Source organism: Bos javanicus, chromosome 21 (genome assembly GCF_032452875.1).
Source record: "Bos javanicus breed banteng chromosome 21, ARS-OSU_banteng_1.0, whole genome shotgun sequence".
NCBI classification, from domain to species: domain Eukaryota; kingdom Metazoa; phylum Chordata; class Mammalia; order Artiodactyla; family Bovidae; genus Bos; species Bos javanicus.
This window is the reverse complement of record NC_083888.1, coordinates 30,964,383-30,985,853: the sequence shown is the minus strand read 5'-3', so window position 1 is coordinate 30,985,853 and position 21,471 is coordinate 30,964,383. Positions and strand designations below refer to the sequence as shown.

Genomic DNA, 21,471 nt, shown 5'->3' with positions numbered 1-21,471 from the left:
CCCCTCTTTTTGCACAAGTTCAAGAAGTGCGATTCACACATGCTCTATGTGAAGCCCAGGGCAATACACGTGCGGGTGGACGCAGCTGCAGCAGGTGGAGGGAGACCACCCATCAAGGAAAGAACAGCATCCAGGGATCCAGTAGCTGCTGAGGAGCGGCTGCCTGGGGCAGGAAGGCTGCAGTCCACATCCAGCTCAATGGTTCTCAACCTTGGCTGGTCTGAGGACCACTAAGAGAGCTTAACAACATCCCAGCGCCTGGGCCACACACCGTATCATTCAAAACACAACCTCTAGGGTGGGACTCAGGCCTCAGTAATTTTTGATCTCCTTGGAAGATCCCCTGGAGAAGGCAATGGCAACCCACTCCAGTATTCTTGCCTGGAGAATCCCATGGACAGAGGAGCCTGGTGGGCTACCGTCCATGGGGTCGAAAAGCGTGAGACACAATTGAGCAACTAACACTTTCACAAAGTGCAGCTGAACTTGAGAACCACTGTCTTTGGTCTCTGATGCCCAGTGGACTCTGGGAACCAGCAGCAGCAGCATCACCTGGGGCTTGTTAGAAACGCAGACTCTTGGGCCTCCCCATACCCATGGAATGAGTGCATGCCAATGAGATCCTGGGTGATCTGGGTGACGACCACTGTAGTGGATTTAGCAAGAGGCACTGGGCAGCTCAGGAGGTGGGCAGGGCATGGTCAGGGGAGACGGGGTGCAGAAGAGATGAGGCAGTGAAGGCAAGCAGGTCCCCAGCCAGCCCCAGGGCTGGGGCGCAGGACCCAGCACTGAGGAAACGGTGAAGAAGGCAGGCCCCCCGGGGAGCAAGAAGGAGCACTGATTCTCACTGAGGCTGAGTGTGTGTGTTCGGGGGCATCGAGGGATTCCTTACCCCAGACCTAAGGCTGAAGTCAGAGTCCAAGCAAGCTCTGGGCTTCCAGCTCCATGAAGAGCAGGACTGTGGGCCCCAAAGCTCCATGACGGAGGCTGGGCTGAAACAGCAGACTTCCTGGCTGCCCCAGTGTTTGGAAATCCCAAGCTGCTGATAAAATGTCCTCTGAGAGTCAAATGATTCAGACATTCCTAGGAGACTGTGTCTTAGCAGAAAAATAGAATCTTTCCAGCTTCATAATGTCCCTGAATGATTAAATAATGACTCAAGGAGTTCCATGGGCCAAAAGGGAAATCAGCATTGACTCTTTAATTAGAGAAGATACTTTCCTCCATCTCTTGAGCATCCAGTCCTGTCCATCAAAGCCCTGGAGTGGGTTTTCAGGGTGGTGTTATCCCCAGGAACACCACCAGAGGGCAGGCGTCTCTCAATTTCCTATCTTGGTGCAGTGACAGCGAGGGGACAGCTCCAGGAGGCCGGCTTGGGCTGCCAAAGTCTGTAAATACCAACAAGCAGATGGCATCTCCTGGCAGGCAGGCGTGTGTCCTACTGTGAGGGTCCACCAGTCACTCCTGAGACCTCAGAGAAACCCTGGAGCGGGAGGGGAGGTGAGTGCCCTTACTGCTTCTGTTTATATACTTAGGTGTCTTGATAAAAGTTTGAGAGAATGACTTTTAGAATGTGAGAATGAACTCTGGCAAGTTTCTGATGGAACCTTCATAGGAGGTCAGGCCGCGTGAGCGGCCCAGAAGGAGGCGGCTCCAGGTCACTGCTCCATCAGGCAGTGTTCCCAAGCCTGGCACCGAAACAGCCCCGTTCTGAAAGGCAGAGCAGAGCTGTGCGCTGCCAGGACAGCAGGAGCTGTGTTTGCTCCTGGGGAGTCTGGCTACTCCCACCCTGGCAATCCACAGCATGGCTGCCAGGCTGGTATAGCTGGGAGGATGCACGATGGGGGAGAGGCAGTGGCTAGAGTATGGAGATTGTGGAGACCCCCACGCTATCTGAACAGGTGCTCATAGGCTGTGGACAGTCCCAGTGTCCCCGGAGGAGGTGGAAGATCACAGAAGAGCCTGTTTCTCTGTGAGTGGCCAGACCAGATGGCCGCATATCCTACTGCGTGGGGATTTTCATCCCTCAAGTCCCCAAAGAAAGGGGTTGAAGTTGAGGCCTTAATGAAGTCTGGGGCACTGGGCCTCCCCACCCTACCTCAACTCCTGCCTTGGGAGGCTCTGCTTGACCAGAGCACTGAACCTTCTGGCCTGCAGAGCTCTCTGAGGCATAAAAACCTCGGCACTGCACCCAAACAATGCACAAACCACAACAGTGTGCACAGCATTCCAAGGGGCGCATGGACCCCTCGAATCTCACTACTAGGTCTTCTAAGGACACCTGGGATCCAAGTTTAAAGCCAGGGACTGCGCAGTCTGAGATCCGCCCCTGCCCCCCAGGCCCTGAGATACTCTAATTCTGTGTTGCTGGACGCCAGTGGCTTGGGTGCCCCAGACTTGGTGGCGGTTTCATCAGCAGATCTAGTGGCCCCACTTTTCTTTACTGTATTCACCCCAGGGGATTAAATTACTGTCAGAGAAAGCCACGAAGCTGACTTAAAATCCAATTTCTGGCATTGCCCTGGGTTTTATTTGTATTGATTTAACAAACACTTATAAGGCATTTACTATGTACATATGCCACTCTGAGGACTTTACAAATGTTAACTTGTCTAGTAGTTTTGGACGACAATTCCTTCAATTTTTTTTTTCCTTCTGTTGACAAACAGTGGGGACAGTCAGACTTTTCCATCTGTCTAGGTTTTGGTACTAACACCACCACTGCCTGAACTCTGAGTGTTATCTTTGAGCCTTAGTTTCCTAAGCTTCCAAATGGGAAATGCTGTTTTATTGCAGGAGTGTTATACTAAAATATTAAAAATAACATGTAAAATCTACAATGTAATGCTTACTACACCATTCATATTTATTATGATTGAGATGCGTGGACATTATAAAAGTGATTAATCATCTAAATGTGGGTAGTTTCCACATCCATTCCATCCTGTACATAGTTTATTACATGCCCGCTAGGTGCCAGGCACTATACTGGGTGCTCAGCACATGAGGGCACTCAGGGCATTCATCTATATGGAATCTGCAGCCTTATAAGTTAATTCTGACTCTGCAATGAGCTCTTAGTCCTAGACTACCCTGAAAAGCTGAACATATAAAGGGAGAGGAGAAAGCAGACGAGGGAAATGAGCTTACACATGAAGAACTCATTCAAAGACAACCATCCTCTCAGGAGAACCATCAGTCCAACAGCCACAGGGACACACTTGTGCCTCTTTCTTACTCTCACAGGGAGAAGCAGAACAGCAGGCAAAGCACTGTCAAGTCCCTTCGTTCCTGTACACAATCGCAGGAGGCAAGCAGAGCACACACACTCAGAAATGGAAGCACACTACACGCTGTGGTCACGGGGACTCTCAGGTTGGAGGTGAGAGGTGAGAGGTGACTCAGCCCTTGGGGGAACTGAAGAAACTGAAGCTCCCATTAGAGCAGCTTAAGTGCTGCAATCAGAGCTAAAGGTTAGCCCCAGCCCCTGGGGGGTGGAGGGCGGTGTGCAGCTGGGGTCACAGGAGTCTGACATGTGCTCACTCCAGAATCTCAGATATCTTGCACCCTGGGAAATGCCAGCTCTGGGAAAGATAGCAGGGAGCGGTGGCAAGAGCCCAGCCCAGGAGCTGTTACCCCACTTGACAAGCCGTCAACCTCCGTCTGGGAACACAATGACCAACACACACCATTGACCTGCTACTTGGGGGGCTTGGGGCATTGTCCACACACCTCTGAAGGGCTTCCATGGGTTCAAGCCTACTCAGGGGAGAGAGTGGGGTGCTGCTGGAACAAGTGGCCACAAGACTCTCTCACCTCCTGAGTCCTTAATTCAGGAACTGGCCAAAAGTCCAAGAGTCTTCTTTGTGCCAAGCTTTGTGGGCAGGGCTGCCTGGATGAGGTCAGCTTCCTACCCAGGGGGTTAACAAATGGGCTACGATTTTCAAGCACTCCATCCCCACCTCTCTGTCCAGCTCTCTGTGGTTCTGAGCTGTGGCTTGGCAAATCCTGGGTCAGCCAGCTCCCTCTTCTCTTTGGCCGAGGTTCAGATCTAGGGTGCCTCCACAGATGACTGCCTCCCCTCACCTCCACAAGCCCATAAATTCAGCTCACTTTCCTTGGGGACCTGGACTTGGGTTTATGTCCTCACCCCGCCCCCCACCCCCAGATCACCCGCACCCGGCAAAGATGGTCAGAGGCACTCTGCCGCCACCTGGTGGTCTCCAGCGGCGATACACCCTGCCCCTACTCAGGTGGGGAAAAGAGGTTTATTTTGCTGAGAAATATCGGTGATTGCAGCCATGAAATTAAAAGACGCTTACTCCTTGGAAGGAAACTTATGACCAACCTAGATAGCATACTGAAAAGCAGAGACATTACTTTGCCAACAAAGGTCCGTCTAGTCAAGGCTATGGTTTTTCCAGTAGTCACGTATGGATGTGACAGTTGGACTGTGAAGAAAGCTGAGTGCTGAAGAATTGATGCTTTTGAACTGTGGTTTTGGAGAAGACTCTTGAGAGTCCCTTGGACTGCAAGGAGATCCAACCAGTCCATTCTAAAGGAGATCAGTCCTGGGTGTTCACTGGAAGGACTGATGCTGAGGCTGAAACTCCAATACTTTAGCCACCTCATGCAAAGAGCTGACTCATTGGAAAAGACTCTGATGCTGGGAGGGATTGAGGGCAGGAGGAGAAGTGGATGACAGAGGATGAGATGGCTGGATGGCATCACCGACTCGATGGACATGAGTTTGAGTGAACTCCTGGAGTTGGTGATGGACAGGGAGGCCTGGTGTGCTGTGATTCATGGAGTCACAACGAGTTGGACATGACTGAGCGACTGAACTGAACTGAACTGAATATCAGCGAACTTACCACCTTCTTAAAAAGTATAAAATCTTTGCAGTTCTTGGACTACAGGAAACAGGCTAACTGTTCTTTCAAGAAAATACTTTTTGATCTGAATTAAACCTCTATTCCCACTTTGGGGCATCAAGAACCCTCATGGAAGCCTGAGCCTACTAAAAATAGAGAGTCATGGGTCACAAGGTCAGCTTGGGTCCAGGGACAGCTAGTGTGTCAAAGGAAGGGACGGAGTTTTATTATAGACAAATCTCACTGGCATTGAGAAAATGGATTAAGGAAACTCTTAACTTTTTTCCTTCCTTAAGAGAAAAATGATGACTCAAGCTTTACAAGCCAAGTGATACAGAACTTTTGGACTTTGAATTTGCAAGGTCATGGCACAGACAGAGTTGCCTTTTAACCCAGAACCCCCCAAACTGTTTCTTTTTCTAAAAGGATGCCAAGAGTATACTAGCTCAAGTGGGCAAGCTTCTGAGGCAAGTCTGATTCATTTCTCTTAGAATGATTTTGTGGAGGGGCTGTGGAATTAGCTAGGATGCTCAGAGGTGGGCCAGTCACAGACCATGGCCTTGAGTTCTGAAGCGTGAGAATCCTGGTCCCTTCCTGTGATTCTTCTTGGACCCCACATAGGTCTTGGACTAGCCTACACCTCTCCCCAAATAAAACTGGGCTTCCCCTTCTCTTCTAATTTTATCTTTAACACAGTCTCATCCATCCATTTACTCACTCAGGTCATTCCTTTATTTAATCAACACTGCTCTGTGCTCCAAGGCTCAAAGGATCCGATCCCTGCCCTGAGGGAGCACTTGATCCAGTACCAGAGGGAGGCTGGAGAGTAGAGCAGAACTCAGTGTCACAAGTGCTGAGACAGAAGTAGGTCAAGGGCTATGGTGCACGCAGGTGAGACCCTGGCCTGGGTGGGGTGGGGGACAGAAGACTTTCTGGAGGGGGTGGTCCTTGGACTGCAGAGTATGGGGAGAGAGAAGGGAATCTGGGGTCATGGCTCAGAGGGTGCCTCTCATCCTCCCTCTGTGCCTCCAGCCTTTGTTTGCTGGCATATCTAAAATTATTTCAGTCGTTATTTAAAGATGTTGCTATATTGGCCCTGTCTTCTCTTCCTAACCTGACATCTCAAAAATATTAGGTTTTCCTCCTCTGACTGTGAGGTTGCAGTTATTTCAGAAATGTGCCATTAGCATCATTTCCAAGCAGTGTCCCTTTCTGTCTTCCCAACCTTCCTCCAAGCTTCTCCCATCTGGAGGTCTGGCCCTGACCAACCAAGTCAGACCTTGTAGAACACCAAAATACAAATAATTACAAAAGGCTGAATGTTTTTCATTTCTTGCTTTGTTTTGGTATTTTGACAAAGACGATCCTGCCTACTCTCCCATGACTCTCCCTGCACTTGCTTTTCACCAAAAGAAGGGGAGCACTATCTCTCTGTATGGCCACAGAGTCTCCTCTATAAAAGGGGGTGACAGCCCTTGCTTTCACTGCCTTCCTCCCACATACGTTGCCACCATCACTTTTCCTATGGGGTCTGCACCTCCTGAGGGTGGAGACTCTGGGCTTCTCTGAATTTTCTGTCTTCTGTGAAGCTAACCTCCTGTCTAGCTAACCCAGACCCTGCAAACCAACCAGGCCTTCAAGGTAGTGAAGTTGGTTAAGAAAAGGTAGAACTCCCAGTCTGTGCCATGAGTTAGACACCTGCAAACCCGGTGTCCCTCTTCTAAAGGTGGACAGTTGGCTCACTGAGAAGCAGCTCTGTATCTCACGTTCCCACTGTTTAATGGGGTGATGTTCCAAAGGGAAGCAGGCCAGACCGGGCTCCGGTTACATGGAGACACAAAGGGAAACACTGGGATTGTGGACACAAGTCAGACTGCCTCCAAGTGAAATAATCAAGTCAAGCAAGTTACTGAAGAAACAGTCTGAGAAGGCAGACATGTTTCTAGATCTTTTCCAAATCCAACAATGACTATAAAGGAAAAAGGAAAGTCTCATTCTGGATCAAAAGCTATGAATGAAGGCTTGGGTTCCTTAGACGCCCATTGGGTAACATCAGTGTGTTTCAGGAAATGACACAGTTCAAGGGGTGGCCCTGATTGGGCTGTGGATTCCCATATCCCTGACCATGTGACCCAATTCTAGCCAATGAGACATGAGGAGAGAGCAGCTAAATAATTCTGGGAAAGTTCTTTGTTGCTCTTGAAAGAGAATGATGGGTAGCCATTCTTTCTCTTGCCAGATATGTATGAAGATGATGTGGCCAGATAACCATGGCAGCTCTCTCACAAAATAAGGGGAACCTTACAGCATCAGGATGAAGCCAACACTGCTGATGGCAGAGCAGACAGACGGAAGGAATCTGGTCCTTGTCACTATTGGTGAGGGTCTGGACCAACCACAAAGCTGCCCTGGCTCCAGGTACTTATGGAGTGGGTGCATTGTGGCAGCTCAGCTGGGGTTCAGAACATGCTCAGGCAGCTCCTCTGTTCCCCTCCCTCTCCTCTAAGTGTCTGTTCACATCTGCAGACACGCACACACAGATCTGTGTTTTAGCACAATCGAAGGAGGAAGTGCATGGCTAGGGGAAGACGCAGGGAGGGCAAGGATGATGATGGTGGTGGAGGTGGTGGTGTAGTTGGCATGGTGTGCCAGTGCAGCCCCTTGGATTGAATTGGAGACCTGGGTGAAGAGAAGCCAAAGCCAGAAGCAAATAGGACCAGAGTGGTCTGGGCTCACAGATAGCTTGGTAAAGAGTCTGGGCATGGGGGGAGGCTTTTCATCCCTACCCTGCTTGGGTATACTGTGGCCTTCTGGTTTCTGAAGCTCCTGAACCGGGCACGAGCATTCCCACCATGTACACTGTTGGTGGCAGTGGAATGGAGAGGGAGCCAGAGCAGGAGGAAGAAGGACCCAGCTCCAATGGCGACTGTGCCTGGCTGACTGGCTTCATGGAGCCCAGGTGTCTTGGAAACCGCTGGCTCCTGTCGAGGCAGGAAGGAGGCTGAGGGCCATTGTAAAGCAGTCAAATGCACATGTGACTCACTCTGGTGACGGGTTGGGGAAGATGGCCAGGTAGGTCTAGATCCACCGACTGGGGCCAGACAGAATTCTTTTTTGGGAGAACACAGTTCAGTTTTGGGTCCTGTTGGGTTTGAGATGGCCAGAAGTCCTGACTGGGTAGGTAATGGTTCCTCAGGCTGGATTTAAGTGCTTCCACCAAAAAAACTATTTAAAGCAATGATTTGGGTGGAAACTAGAACATTTCTCAAATATGCAGTCCACTCAGAGATAGAAGAACAGATAATTCCACAGACACTTGTTAGGATTCTACATGTATCTGGGATCCTGTGAAGATGTCCAGGAAATAATTGTATGTGAGCCAGGATTTTTTGAGAGAGAGAGAGAGAGGGAGGGAGAGAGAAAGGAAGATAACTGCGTTGGAGACATGGCTTTGAAAGCTACAAGCTGAAGAACGTTAATTTCAGTCATGGGGGTTGCTGCACTTACCCAGTGGATAGAATTAGTAGAGTTAAAATGGCCAAAGACAGAAAATGAAGAACCCCAACATTCAAGGACCAAGCAGAGAAAGAACAAATTTTAAGGGGTAGGAAGAAAATCTGTAGAGTGTGATAGAGCAGCAGGAAATGGTGTTTCAAGATGGGGGCGCGGCTGACAGTTTCAAATGCTGGACAGAGGACAACGAAAAGATCCTAGTATCATGGAGGCTGTTGATGATCTTGAGGAGAGTTTCCATGCAGATAGGGCTGAAGCTGGACTGCAGGAGACTAAGGAATGAATGGGAGGGAGCAGAGGGAGCATGGTGAGTGTAGATGAAGCTTTTAAGAAGTTTGGCTGCAAACAGGAAGACGGAGATGGAAGCAGCAAATGGGACGTGGAGTCGGGGGAGGATGTGAGAGACCTGAATGTGTGATGAGTCAGAGTGAGGTTGTAACTGAGGCAGCAAAGTTCATGAAAAGGCGTGAGGGGAGGGAAATCAGCACTCAGAGCTAAGGTGGGCCCTAGAAGGGAGGATGCGAGGGACAGAGCGGGTGGGATGCTGTTCATCTGTGACCGTTTCTATTTCCTGAGGGAAGGAGGAGATGAGGTCATCTTCTGGGGGCAAGGGACAGCTTGGGGGAAATGGGAGCAGTCTGAAATGGCCATCTGGGGACCAGGAGTGAAAGCTTACCAGGACAACAGAGGACTGTCAGGCAAAACTGAGAAACAAGCTGAGGCTGCAGACCATGAGCCTGGGGAAATGCTGTTACAGACCGAGTGAGTCCTTCTCCCCCACCCCACCCCCCAATTCCCCCACTAAGCACTGGCCAGCCCCCCAGCACTGCAGGTTGGGACTGTATTTGGAGGTGGGGCTTCTGGGAGGCACTTAGGTTTAGATGAGGTCAGGGTGGGGCCCCCATGATCGGATTAGTGCCCTTATAAGAAGAGGAAGAGACTGGAGCTCACTCTCTCCACTCATACAGAACAAGGATTGGCCATTTGAGAGCACAGAGAAAAAGCAGCTGTCTGCAACCCAAAGAGAGAGCCCCCACCTGCCACTGACCCTGGATCTTGGACTTCCCAGTACCAGGACTGTGAAAAAATAAATATCTGTGTTTCAGCTGTCCGGTCTGTGGTCCTTTGTTATGGCACCCCCACCAAACTAAGACAGTGCCGATCTGCCCAGGTGTCTGACTTTCGCACCTGAGCCCCAAGCAGTCTGGGTATAGAAGCAAAGAGGGTGGACAGAGAGAGCTGCAGTTTAAGACAAAGAGGGCTCTGCAGTTTAAGCTCCATGAGGCAGATACGTGAGAAGGACAAAGGTCTGTTTGGAAAGTCAAGGGGCCTGACAGAGATGAATCTTTTCCATCTTTGCCTAGGGATTTACCCACATTTCAGTGACTGTACACTTTTGACAGTATAGCCGAGCAGTGGTATCACGTGTGCAATGTACGCTAACAACAGTTACAATGTGATTTTGTAAAGGGACAGGTGACAAACAGAAGCCTGTAGTGCCAGCCTGGATCAGGAGCCAAGGTTCTATCTTGCCTTGTATCAGTCACTGTGTGACCTTGGACAAGTTCCTTCCACTCCCTGGACTCTGGCATCCTGTTACAATATTTAGAATACATATGTCCTAAGATTCCCCCCACCCCCAGCTCTAACATTCTCAGATTCTGGGGAACTTAAAAGCACTGAAATACCACTGAGCTCAAAAGAAGTGAATGGCAAGGTGGCTGGGTCACTGGGCACCCCCTTGCTGGGGACTCTGAGGTCCCATCACTTCCTACTGAAAAGATTCATTCCTATATATATATATATATATATATATATATATATATCAGTTCACTTACTAGGAAGAGGTGTATTTGACAAGACTTACAGAACAGCTTTTCAAAGACCTAGAAATCATGTTGTTTTGCATCGTTTCAGAAAAGGCCAGGTTGGAAAATTTGGGAAAACCCCAGGAAATGCAGCAAGAGCCAAGAAGAAGCTTGTGAGGAGAGGTTTCTGCCCCCCTCACAGTGTGCTTTGGTTTTGCTTCCCCGTGCCCTGGCTGGTGTCCTGTACCTGCTCTTCCTTCCTCCAGGAAGCCCTCTGGCTGCCAACGAAACCCCCCGAGGAGAACTCCAGCCGCGAAGCAAATCCCTTCTGCCAGGCTGCTTCCTATTTACTCAACAGAAGCCGAGTTCCAGGGCGCACCTGGAGAGTCAAATCAAATCGAGAGCCTCTTTGACTTGCAGGCATCCTATTTGTATTCTCCCTGCTCAGAAGAAACCTTGCAGGAGCCTGATTCAGAAGTAAATGGAATGACAAAGCGGGGACACTGCCTTCTCCAATTCAAGCTAAGGAATGGTGCCCCATGGCCTGGACCACTGCAGTGCATGTGCCCACAGGCTGAAGACTGTGGACGTGGTCCAGAACCAGAACCCTCGAGAATCCTTCCCTCTTCTTGCCTTCAGAAACTTGAAAAGAACCTAACGCTGGCGCAGGTGAGGTGGGAAATTAGTCCATGAGAACAGCGGAGGAAGGATACCAGGTTGTATATCAATTTTGACCGCCAGGGGGCAGTGACTCGGAAACCGGGTGCTCAGGGAAGGCTCGCCCGCCAATGTCACTGGCGGAGGCGAGGACCTGGAGACTCGGAGAAGACCCTGTGGTCAGAGCGTGCAGCCAGTGCCCGGGAGGATGGTGCCGCCGTCCGCGAGGCATCCCCGAATTATTTCCAACCCGTTTGCCTATCCGTTTTCAGTGTCCTGCTGACTCTAAGCACAGTCCTTGGAGAAAATTATATTTTCAGAGAAAGCCACTGGGGTGAAGTTTTTGCACAAGGTGTATGGTTTCACAATTATTAGGCAATTTACCTCGCGAAGGCCGGGAGCCCCTTCGTAAATACGCGCAGGGAATCCAAGCTCTGCAAATTTAACTGTAGCTAAGGCTTCTCATTTGCTTCTAAAATAACCTGGCAACCCTTACTTCGTTTTTATATTCAAAGCAGTCGGCGTGTTCCAAAATATTTACCGGCGGCACCCAGGGAAGGAGAATAGCCCACAACTGGCTCCCGAGCTCAGGGCCACCTTTTAAAAGTCTGTATCTAAGAGCCACAGGGTGGTACAGGGGAAAGTTGGACCCCACTGTGACCCCAGGACCTGTTCCTGGCCTTTAGCTTCCCCCATGTAAACTGAGGGTGTTACTGCTGTGTCTCCCCTGCCCAGATTGAACACAGGTGTCCAATCTGATTGACCAGCCTAATTAAAAGTAGGCAGGGGCCACTCCCTGTATCAGAGGCCACCAGAAAAGAAGTGGCTAAGGGCTGCAAAGCTCCTGGCTGAATGCTGCTAAATTCCCTTCTGCCCTTCGCAGGTTCCTGCCCAGAGAATGCTTTCTTCCTGATCCCGTCCCTGGTGAGAGGACTGTTTAGCTGCTAAGTTGTGTCCAACTCTTGTGATCCTATGAACTGTAGCCCGCCAGGCTCCTCTGTCCATGGGATTTCCCAAACAAGAATACCAGAGTGGGTTGCCATTTCCTTCTCCGGGGCATCTCTCCAACCCAGGGATTGAACCTGTGTTTCCTGCTTGGCAGGCTGATTCTTTACCACTGAGCCACGTGGGAAGCCCGATATAAGGAAAGTTCAGTCTAAATCCATTCCTTATGGGCTCTGACCCCCTGGGTGACTCACTTATCCTGTGGGTTTCCAATTCTTAGATTGGGAGTTGTATGGGCCCTTAGGGTGTTTAACAGCCTTTAAATAGTGTAATGCCCTGAGTTCCAAGCAAATATTCACTTACGAGTTGTCCACCAGCAACTGATGTTTGCTGTGCCCATGGCCTTTTTCGGGGGAAACCACATCTGAGGAGAAGGGCCCATGTGGCCTGATGTGAACTTCTGGTCTCTTGACTATCTAGCATCTCTCATCTCCAGCTGCCTCCCTGGAGGTACCCATGGAAACCCGGGGAGTTTATGTGACAGACTTCTTAGCTACTCAGCAGTCCCACACCTACCCTTCTCTTTGGTAATCTTCGTCTAGATTTGACAGGAGCTGTGAGCCCGCTGTGGAGAGGTCAACAGCAGCCAGCGGCAAGTCGCGATAGGCAAAGTTCACCAGCTGCACGGGAGCAATGCTCTTGGTTTCTTCGTCTACTTGTTGGGAGATGATCTCAACTTCGGAAAGTCCTCTTTCTGTGGCAGGCCTGAGTGGGGGCGGACGGCAACAGGACAGAGTCATCCCCCAAGAACAAAACGACGTTTCCGTTCCCCAAGGAGACGAGGGAGTAGGCATGGGATCACTGCTGTGCTGGAGGAGGGCAACGGAGGGTGAGGTTCCGTTCCTCCCCACTGGCCATCCCACCACCCGTGCCATCTCCCTCACCAGCTGGGAAAAAGCAGAAGCGTGCTCACATCTGAAAACATGAGCTTTGGGGGCAGGTATAGACCCAGGTAGAAACTCTACTAACCAGCAAAGCCAGGACTTAAGACTTTTAGGCTTCTCAGTCACCGGATTTTATGTTGGAGTAATATATTCTTGTAAGTTGTCTCCCAGGTTTCTTTGTAATGGTCCTACCATCTGGACACAATAGAGAAGTGAGGTGTTTGCTCACAACTGGATGTACCATTGGTGCTTGGGGGGCCGATCTGGAGGGGCCGAGTGAGCCTTCAGGCCATGAGGACAGGAGGGGCCTGCTGTCCTGGGTGCCATTCCATTCCTACTCAAACTGGTCCTGTTCAGTTCAATTCAGTTGCTCAATCATGTCCAACTCTTTGCGACCCCATGAACCGCAGCACACCAGGCCTCCCTGTCCATCACCAACTCCCGGAGTCCACCCAAACCCATGTCCATTGAGTTGGTGATACCATCCAACCATCTCATCCTCTGTCGTCCCCTTCTCCTCCTGACCTCAATCTTTCCCAGCATCAGGGTCTTTTCCAATGAGGTCCTGTTACAGTTGCCTTTTTAAGGTTGAGAGTAGGAAACGGGGGTCACCAGATCAAATGTCCGAGAGAGGTTGTGCGTCTCATCCTAGGTTACTGTCAGACTCACCAAGGGCCCTGCAAATAACCCACAACTCCATTATCATTACAGAGCATCTCAACCAGGGGCAGGGCCACCTCCTGTGACAGGTTATCAAGCAACCCAGCAGGGTATTTAGCAATTGGTGGAGGAATCTGCAACCCAGCAGGGTATTTAGCAATTGGTGGAGGAATCTGTGGCTGTGACCTCCAGTGACCACAGGAGGTCACTAACGACATTAATAGGAAAGGGGACATTACACATCCTGTGGTGTATTGGGTAACTAAGAACTCTTCCTCCCAATCCCAACAGCTACCCTGTGAAGAGATGGTAAGCTGGATCATTTTGCTTTCACCTCCTGGGGTGCCGTCTTTGGTCTCTCCAACAAATCCTTGAGCCTAGCTCATCCCATAGAATCCGAGGGGCTGGGTCTTATGCCTCTGGCCAAACAGGGAGGAGGAGTAAGAATGAACTATCCAAGGGATCACTGAGAGGCCAGTGGCAAGGCTGCGGTGACAGCCCAGTTTGTGTTAAACTGTCCTTGGGCTCGAGTGCAGATTCCAGTGCTAACTTCTGTGGGCCTCCACATTCTGGGGCTTCAGGTTCCCCAGCAGAGGCACGACGAGGTGAAAGAGAGGTGCCATCCCTTCTCTATGACCTTGACATGGGTACGAGGAAGAAGAAAAGGCAGGAGGAGCTCTGGATTGAGAAGTCCCCACACTGGGCTGGACGGTTCTAAATGCTAAGCTTTGCCAACTGCCAAGATTATTGGTTACTGAAAGCTACCCAATAATACACAGTGGCAGTGATCCAGAAAGTCTAGAGCTGCATCTGCCTACTTCTCTTTTGCTTGAATCATCCAGAGAATTGAGGGAAAAGAGGGATCTTTCTTGAGCACCACAGGTTGGTGGCCTAAGCTGCCTGAATTCACCCAGGAATTTCCAGTGCCCCAATTCTCTTTTGTGGGACTAAGGTTTAAATAACCTTAGCTCTTTGCCCCCTGTCAAGGCATGGATAATAGTACTCATCATGGTGTGACATCTACAAAACGACTCAAGATCTTCAGACAGAACAGTCACGGGATGTGAAGCTGCTGAGTTTCTCAACAGTTGGAACAGAAGTGTGGTTGTTCATGGGGGAATCCTGGCTCCTCCAGATGTTCCCCCAAAAGTAAATGACACTGGGCTGAATTTGTTCTTTTCTTTTGGAACTATGGCTTGCTGAACCGGGGCTTTCTGATCCGTGGGACGTTCGTGCAGGGCGGGGGTGAGTTTCTGAGACCAACAGGATGTGGCTCTGAGAACCGTGGGATAAGCTGCTTCTGGCTCTCTTTCCCCCTCCTGCTTATGGTCATAGCACCATGGCCCAGCACCATCTCTCCTCACGTGGTCATCTCTCAGCACAAGGAGACAAGGCCTCCTTTAGGGGGAGTAAAGGTCTGGGTGTTGGGACTGGTCCCTGGTCTTAGGTAAGAAGAACAGTATGGTGGACAACATGTATCAGTGGTTCCTTTCTTCACCCCTCACTTCGCCATGTGACTCTGCAGCTTCCCATCAAAAGGAAGAGTATATTTCCCACCTCCAATGCTGTGTTCAATCAAGAGACTTGTTTTGGCCAATGGGATATTAGTAATTCCACTGGACTAGCAATGGGATTACAATCCCAGTTTTGTTTTGTCTTTTGATTGCACCGTGTGGCATGTGGGATCTTAGTTCCCTGACGAGGGATTGAACCCATGTCCTCTGCAGTGGAACCACAGAGTCTTAAACACTGGACCACCAGGCAGGTCCCTACAACCTGTTTTGGATTGCAGAATTCCTCTGCCTTTTTGAATTAAGAAAATGAGATGACATGAGAGAGGCAACTCAGAGAAAAAGTAGATTTTAACAAGTTATTTTAATGTCAGGCTCAAGGACAAAACCACCTGGAACCCCGTCCATCTCTACGGGGCTGTTCCCTGATCCCAACATACCAACTCAGCATCCACAGAGAGCAGATCCCAATGCTACTTACTGTGGATTGGTCATGTTGAAAGATGCAACCAGGGCCATGGGTATTCCTGGTGTCTAGTGGGGCTCAGCTGTCTTGAAGCCTGACGTCAGCATTTCCAAGCATGAGTTCTACAAAACATATGAATGTGGTACCCTGCAAACAAATAATTGAATAGTAGGAATTTGTTACACTCAGAAGCCAAACCAGAGTACCTCCTAAGCTCATCTAAAGATGGAAGCCCTTAGAACTTTCTCTGAGATAGACTTCCCTTCAAAGTAACAGTGAACAGATTCCGATCATTACTTATGGCAGATACTAACAGACAGGATTTCTCTCTTTTTTAGAGATGAAGAAATGGGCCCAGAGTGACAAAGTGACTTTTCTGCATCACACAGAGATGGCAGAGAGCCAGGTTGGACCACAGCTCTTTCTACTAAATAGCCAAGTAAAAACCAGGGTAACTCTATACACTTCAGCTTTAGGAATCTCAAAAATTAGGTTTGTCTAAAATAATCTCAAGAGCTTTCCCACATATTTCTTTCTCCCAAGATTTCCCTCTCCTCTGGTAGGCTATTTCTCTACTCTTCTAGGCCTCCCTCTCTTCTTCCCAACTGGGTGTCTTCAGGAGAGAGGTCACACACCTTGAAGCCAGGCTGCCTGTGGTCATGAGGTATGAGATAGATGGGCCCCTGGGCTGGTCAGCTGGTATTTGTCAAGCAGAGTAAAATTGAAGCTTTGTTCTCACCCAGACACTCCAACGACAAAGCTAGTGGTGGAAGCTGAGCTCTGCTGAAGTAAAGAGATAAGAAGGCTACTCCTGAGGTCAAGGAAAACTCCCCTGTCTGCACACGTGCAGGGAGGCTCCTTGGGGGACAAAAGGGGAGGGGACACCACCCCATAATAAGTGTGAACAGCCCATAGGCCTCTGCAGTGGGATCCATCTGAGCAAAAAGTTGTGCACACATGTTGGAGAGGGTCCTAGGACCAGTCAGGTGTGAAAAGAGAAGATAAGTGGCCAAATATAAACAAAGACCCGAAGGACGGTCCTTTGTAACAGCGGTCCCCAACCTTTCTGGTGCCAGGGACCGGTTTCATGGAGGATGGTTTTTCCACGGGGTGGTGAGGGACATGGTTTGGGGATGATTCTCCTAAGGAGCACATGACCTAGATCCCTCGCGTGCACAGTTCACACTAGGGTTTGTGCTCCTGTGAGAATCTAACGCTACAGCTGACCTAACACGTGGAGCTCAGGTGGTAATGTGAGCAATGGGGAGTGACTGTCAACACAGAGGAAGCTCCCCATTTGCTCACCTGCCACTCACCTCCTGCCACGCAGCCCCATTTCTATCAGCTGGGGACTCCTGCTTGCTATGGGACTTAAACCACCTCTTACTGCAGCCCTCGTTCAAGATACCCATACTCCTCTCCTGATGTATATTTCTGCCTCAAATAAATAAACTTTATCTGTGTGTTCTCCCATGCGTTGTGCTATGTCTCTAATAATAAACTTTGTGCTCATTTTCTCCACCCATAAAATATGGGAATAATAATAGAACTAACTGAGTTAATGCATGTAAAACCCTTGGAATAGTGCCTGGCATCTACTGTTGGCTTTTATCAACAGAGCTATTGTTTTATAAATTTAAACTGCACAGTCTGTTGAATCTGAGCACATTCCAAAGCATTTGGATGTCTGAGTGTAAGATTGCCTCTTAAAATCTGGATTAGGTAAATAGAATATACTTTTCTACAAACAGGTACTATAGTACCACCTTGAAGTCTTCTGGGAAAGAGTAACAGAATGTACACAGTCAAGGAGACAGACCCAGGTTTGGGGCGGTTTTGCACTACTTAAAAGGGAAGTTACTCAAAGGGCTGATCCTTTCATAAGTTACATTCCAATTGCAAACTGGTTTTCCTACAAGACATCAATCCAGGATGAATATCCTTTCCCAATCCTGAAGCTCTTCCCAGGTGGCGCGAGTGATAAAGAACGCACTTGCCAATGCAGGAGATGTGAGAGAGAGATGCGGTTCGATCCCTGGTTCAGGACTATCCCCTGGAGGAGGGCACGGCAACCCACTCCAGAATTCTTGCCTGGAGAATGCCACAGACAGAGGGGCCTGGCAGGCTACACTCCATGGGGTCGCAAAGAGTCGGACCTGACTGAATGACTTAGCCATGCAATCCTGAAACTCAGCTCTCAAGGAACAAAGGGACAGAATTGTCACATGGTGCCACAGGAAAAGGTGCTCCTGGAGTGAAAAATATGAGGATTGATGGTAAATTTGCAAAGCGGGGAAGTGCTTTCACGTTCTGTGTAACTAGGAAAAGTCAGAGCTCAAGGTAAAGGAAACTGAGGAAATCTTGGGAAATCTGAACTTTGAGCAACTGGAAATAAGAGAGACAGAGAGCTTCATAAAATCAGAAGAGCTTTGGGATTTCCCTGGTGGTCTGGTAGTTAAGACTCTGCAGTCTCAATGCAGGGGCCCCAGGTTCAATCTCTGGCCAGAGAACTAGATCCTGTGTGCCACAACGAAGAGTTCATATGCCGAGACAAAGACCCACTACAGCCAAAGAAAAGGATAAATAAGTAAAGCCATTAGAGCTTTAATACAGCGACCACTGTTTTCACACCAGGTGTTTTTTGGGGCAAAACAAAGCATGGGAGCAAGAGTCAGAGACAACAGCAAGGAGAATCTGGACAGATGTTTTGCAGCCACCCCTTCCTGGGGGTTTCACCTTACTTTATACCTTCATAAGGAGGGCCTGAACTTAAAAATGAGAACTCTCCTGTAGCATTTGTAGTATTAATTGCACAGTAAATATATCAACTTCTCCATCCCATAGCACAGATTTAGTCAGTCTCAATCTTTTCAGTTCTTTCTACAAAGCCTCAAGCAAACCAACTCCTCCCAGTGGTAGAACTGGTCATGTGGACTGTCCATCCTCCACTGACAATGAAGTCAGGACAGAGGTGTCCACAAACAGGAGTCCAGGTGAGCAACCCTACCTTCTGGAATGGTGTTTTAACAAGCTGTATTTGCAGATGAGCCCTTTACATGCTATTCAAGATATTAACTCTCTGGAGAATATACTAGGAAGATCTTTGCTTCCATGGACCTTCCAGTACAGTTGTATTTCCTATAAATATTAGTCTATAAGCTTTAATAAGATCCACCTTCAGTTTTTTTTCTTTTTCACTTTCATAAGCAGTATCATGACTTCCATTCAGAGACACAGAATGTCTTTTTTTTTTCTTTTGTGACATAACAGCCATTGATGGGTTCCTAGATCCCATTAATTCATTAGGGCTTGCAAAAAGATCATATGATTTCATCTTTCTGTCTTCATTTCTCAGCTACTATGAAGACACACTCCCCCTCATCAACTATTAGATTAGCTTAAGGTACAGTTCATATAGAAAAGGAAGGATACATGCTTAACTTTCCCTCCTTTATTTATTAGTTTTCAAAATAATCTTCCAAAGTCGATCAGTGAGGTGTTTTGTGGTGGTTGTTTATTTTTCACAGTGTTACGGATTTAAACATTCACTCAAGAGGGGTTGAGAGGGGAGCAAGCTCCTTGGAAACGGGGACTGCAGGTTCCTGGAAGGAGATGTGGGGATGGGAAGAAATGATTGGCATCTCCAGGAGAGGCAAAGATGAGGCAGGATAGAGGGTTAAAATCCTATTTGGATGGACAGTGAGTAGGCTGCTTCAGCGATTTAGAACCTTAACAAGTGACACAGTTCAAGATCCCTTAAGATGATGCTTTTTAAAAATAATATTTTCCAAATGAAATAACACCCAAAGCACAAGCCTAGCACGAAGCAGGTGTAGTCTAGCACTCTATAAATGAACATCTGCAGTGCAAACCTGCTGTCTCATAACCTGGGAAAGCAGAAGAGGAAACCTGTTTTGGATTTATTTGGTCTGGCAGCAGTGGGGAGGAAGGCTGTTTTTTAAACTTTAGGAAATTCCAGTCCATTCCACTTGTTGCTCATGAGTCTGTCTATGTAATTTACCAAAACCATATTGGCTTGTTCCAGCCAAACCTGCCAAGTTCAAGTTGGCATCCCAGGAATCTTAGAGCTGAAAAAGGTTTCTAAAAACAAGTAATCAGTTCCCTTACCTAGCAGGTGAGAAAATCCGTAATTTGGCTCACCTGTCCCCAGGGGCGACCAAGCCTACTCCTCATCTCTTACTCTATTGACAGCCCCGTGGCATACATGATCTGCTTTCATCTGCATTCCATTGGTTGCCAAAGCTGCTTTTACTGCAAATCACCTGGGGGCCTTTTGGGACATATAAATTCACAGGCTACACTGCAGAAATGCTGAATCAGAACTGTGCAGGTGGAGTTTGAGAATCTTCAAGTTCCCCAGCTGTTTCTGACATGAGGCCACTCCACTTGACCCTCAATATCAGTGCTTCTTAAACTTTCCATTGCACCAGAATTACCATGAAAGTTTATATTAATACAAATTGATAGCCCTACCCACAAAGTTTCTAATTTAGTATGTCTGGGGTGGGAACTTGAGAATTTGTATTTTGAAAAAACTCCAGAGAATAATGATTTGCTGATCCACAGATCACACTCTGATCTTCTGTACCAGAAAGACTGCTTGAGGTAATTTATAGAAGGGATTTTTATCCCTGTGTATTTTGCACACAAAGCTAGTATTGTGAAATAGTCAGCAAAACCTATCCTGGCCAGGCTGAAGATGACACGCTATATTAGTTAGGAATAATTTTATTTGCAAGTAACAAAATATCTGACTAACAGTGACTTAGGCAGTAAAGACTTTTAATTACCTTACATAGCAAGAGGCCTGGAGGCAGAGGCTCAAAGATATCACCAAGGACTCAAGCCCTTTGTATCTTGGCATTCCCTCATTCCTCTTGTGATGCATTATTCATATTTGTTGCCTTGTGGTAGCAGAATGGCTGCTGCAGCTCCAGCTTGCACATCCTCACACTAGCTCCTACCAAAAAGAAACAATCAAAGGCTTTCTCCTCATGAAGTTTGGTCTTTTATTTAGCTGGTATTATCTTTCCAAGGCCTCTAGTCAACATCTAATGTCTCTTGGGCATAGCTAGGTCATATGGCTGAAAAAGAACTAAGGACAATACACAGCTGGCCAAGGGAGTAAGGGGTGATATGAGATCCTGGACCAGTCGTGATTCATCCTTTAGGAGCTGGGCATATTGTTACCATAAACAAACCTCAGTTCTCTTAGCAAGCAAGAAGCACGAAAGAGCTGTCTGGTGTATAACCACTTGTCTGCCAGACCAGGTCTGGACACTTCTGAGATGGTTCTGAGGCTCTGCTGAAGGAAGTTTCCTGGGTCTCCAAAGTGTTGGTAACATGTTGGCAGGAGAGATAAAAGATGTGCTCTTACCAAACCTCGGGGCTCTTTTATTTAGAAAGCCTATGTGTGGGGTTCAGTTTTGACATCCTCAAGCATGCTGCAGAATCTACTCCTAGGGAGAAGCCGCTGAGCACAGGCACCTTTCACAGATATGATGTTCCACACCCCCAGAAGGAGGCTGTTTCTTGCTCTAAAAGACAAAGGTTTGTGTACAGCAACACAAGGTCAACCTTGTTGTTACCTTGACCCATTTGTACCTTGCTCTGTTAACAAGGAGTGAAAATGAAGAAAATCAATCATGTCTGCGAGCATTCTCTCACTCTGATCTCCACTCCACCGCACAGTCCTTAGCAGTTAAACAAGCGGGCAGGGAGCCCACAGTGGCTCTCTTTTCTTCTGTGGACCCCTCTTACTTTCTACCTTTTGCTCTTCTCCACTTACCAAATAATGCACCCACTCAACTACTAGCAGTATCATGAAGCAGGGGACACACAAAGCAAGATCACACTAAACTAGATCTGAAATTACTCTCATGTTCCGAGAAGAAAATCAAGAGGACCATCATTCTAATCCTTCCCTTGCTCCCCCCCCGAAAATTTCTTTTTTCTAATGAGCACTTCCCTAAGTTGTCCCTAATGGAACAAAGGATCCAGTGGTTCCTTGCCCCTGGCTAGTCTGGGCAGAAAAAGACGTCCTATAGCAGGGATTCCTCACCCGCTGCCTGA

General features: G+C 48.4%; 1 protein-coding gene and 1 long non-coding RNA gene across 4 annotated transcripts in view; one reads left to right on the top strand and one right to left on the bottom strand.

Moving 5' to 3' along the window:
• Positions 1 to 21,471, bottom strand: part of TMEM266 (transmembrane protein 266) — a 124,111-nt gene that overhangs the window by 52,749 nt on the left and 49,891 nt on the right. The window contains exons 2-4 of one of the 3 annotated variants that reach the window (XM_061394714.1): positions 20,190 to 20,359; positions 15,394 to 15,525; positions 12,374 to 12,562 (exon numbers count right to left, since the gene is read on the bottom strand). In XM_061394714.1, coding sequence (XP_061250698.1) covers positions 12,374 to 12,562; positions 15,394 to 15,431 — 227 coding nt within the window. In that variant the 5' untranslated portion in view covers positions 15,432 to 15,525; positions 20,190 to 20,359. Of the gene's footprint in view, positions 1 to 12,373; positions 12,563 to 15,393; positions 15,526 to 16,013; positions 16,918 to 20,189; positions 20,360 to 21,471 lie in introns of those variants that run through there. The other 2 variants (XM_061394715.1, XM_061394713.1) reach the window with 2 other exon arrangements.
• On the top strand, positions 4,231 to 9,584 carry LOC133234333 (uncharacterized). Its single transcript, XR_009732111.1, has 4 exons — positions 4,231 to 5,765; positions 7,114 to 7,292; positions 8,969 to 9,149; positions 9,356 to 9,584. It is a non-coding gene; the product is annotated as an uncharacterized LOC133234333 (long non-coding RNA).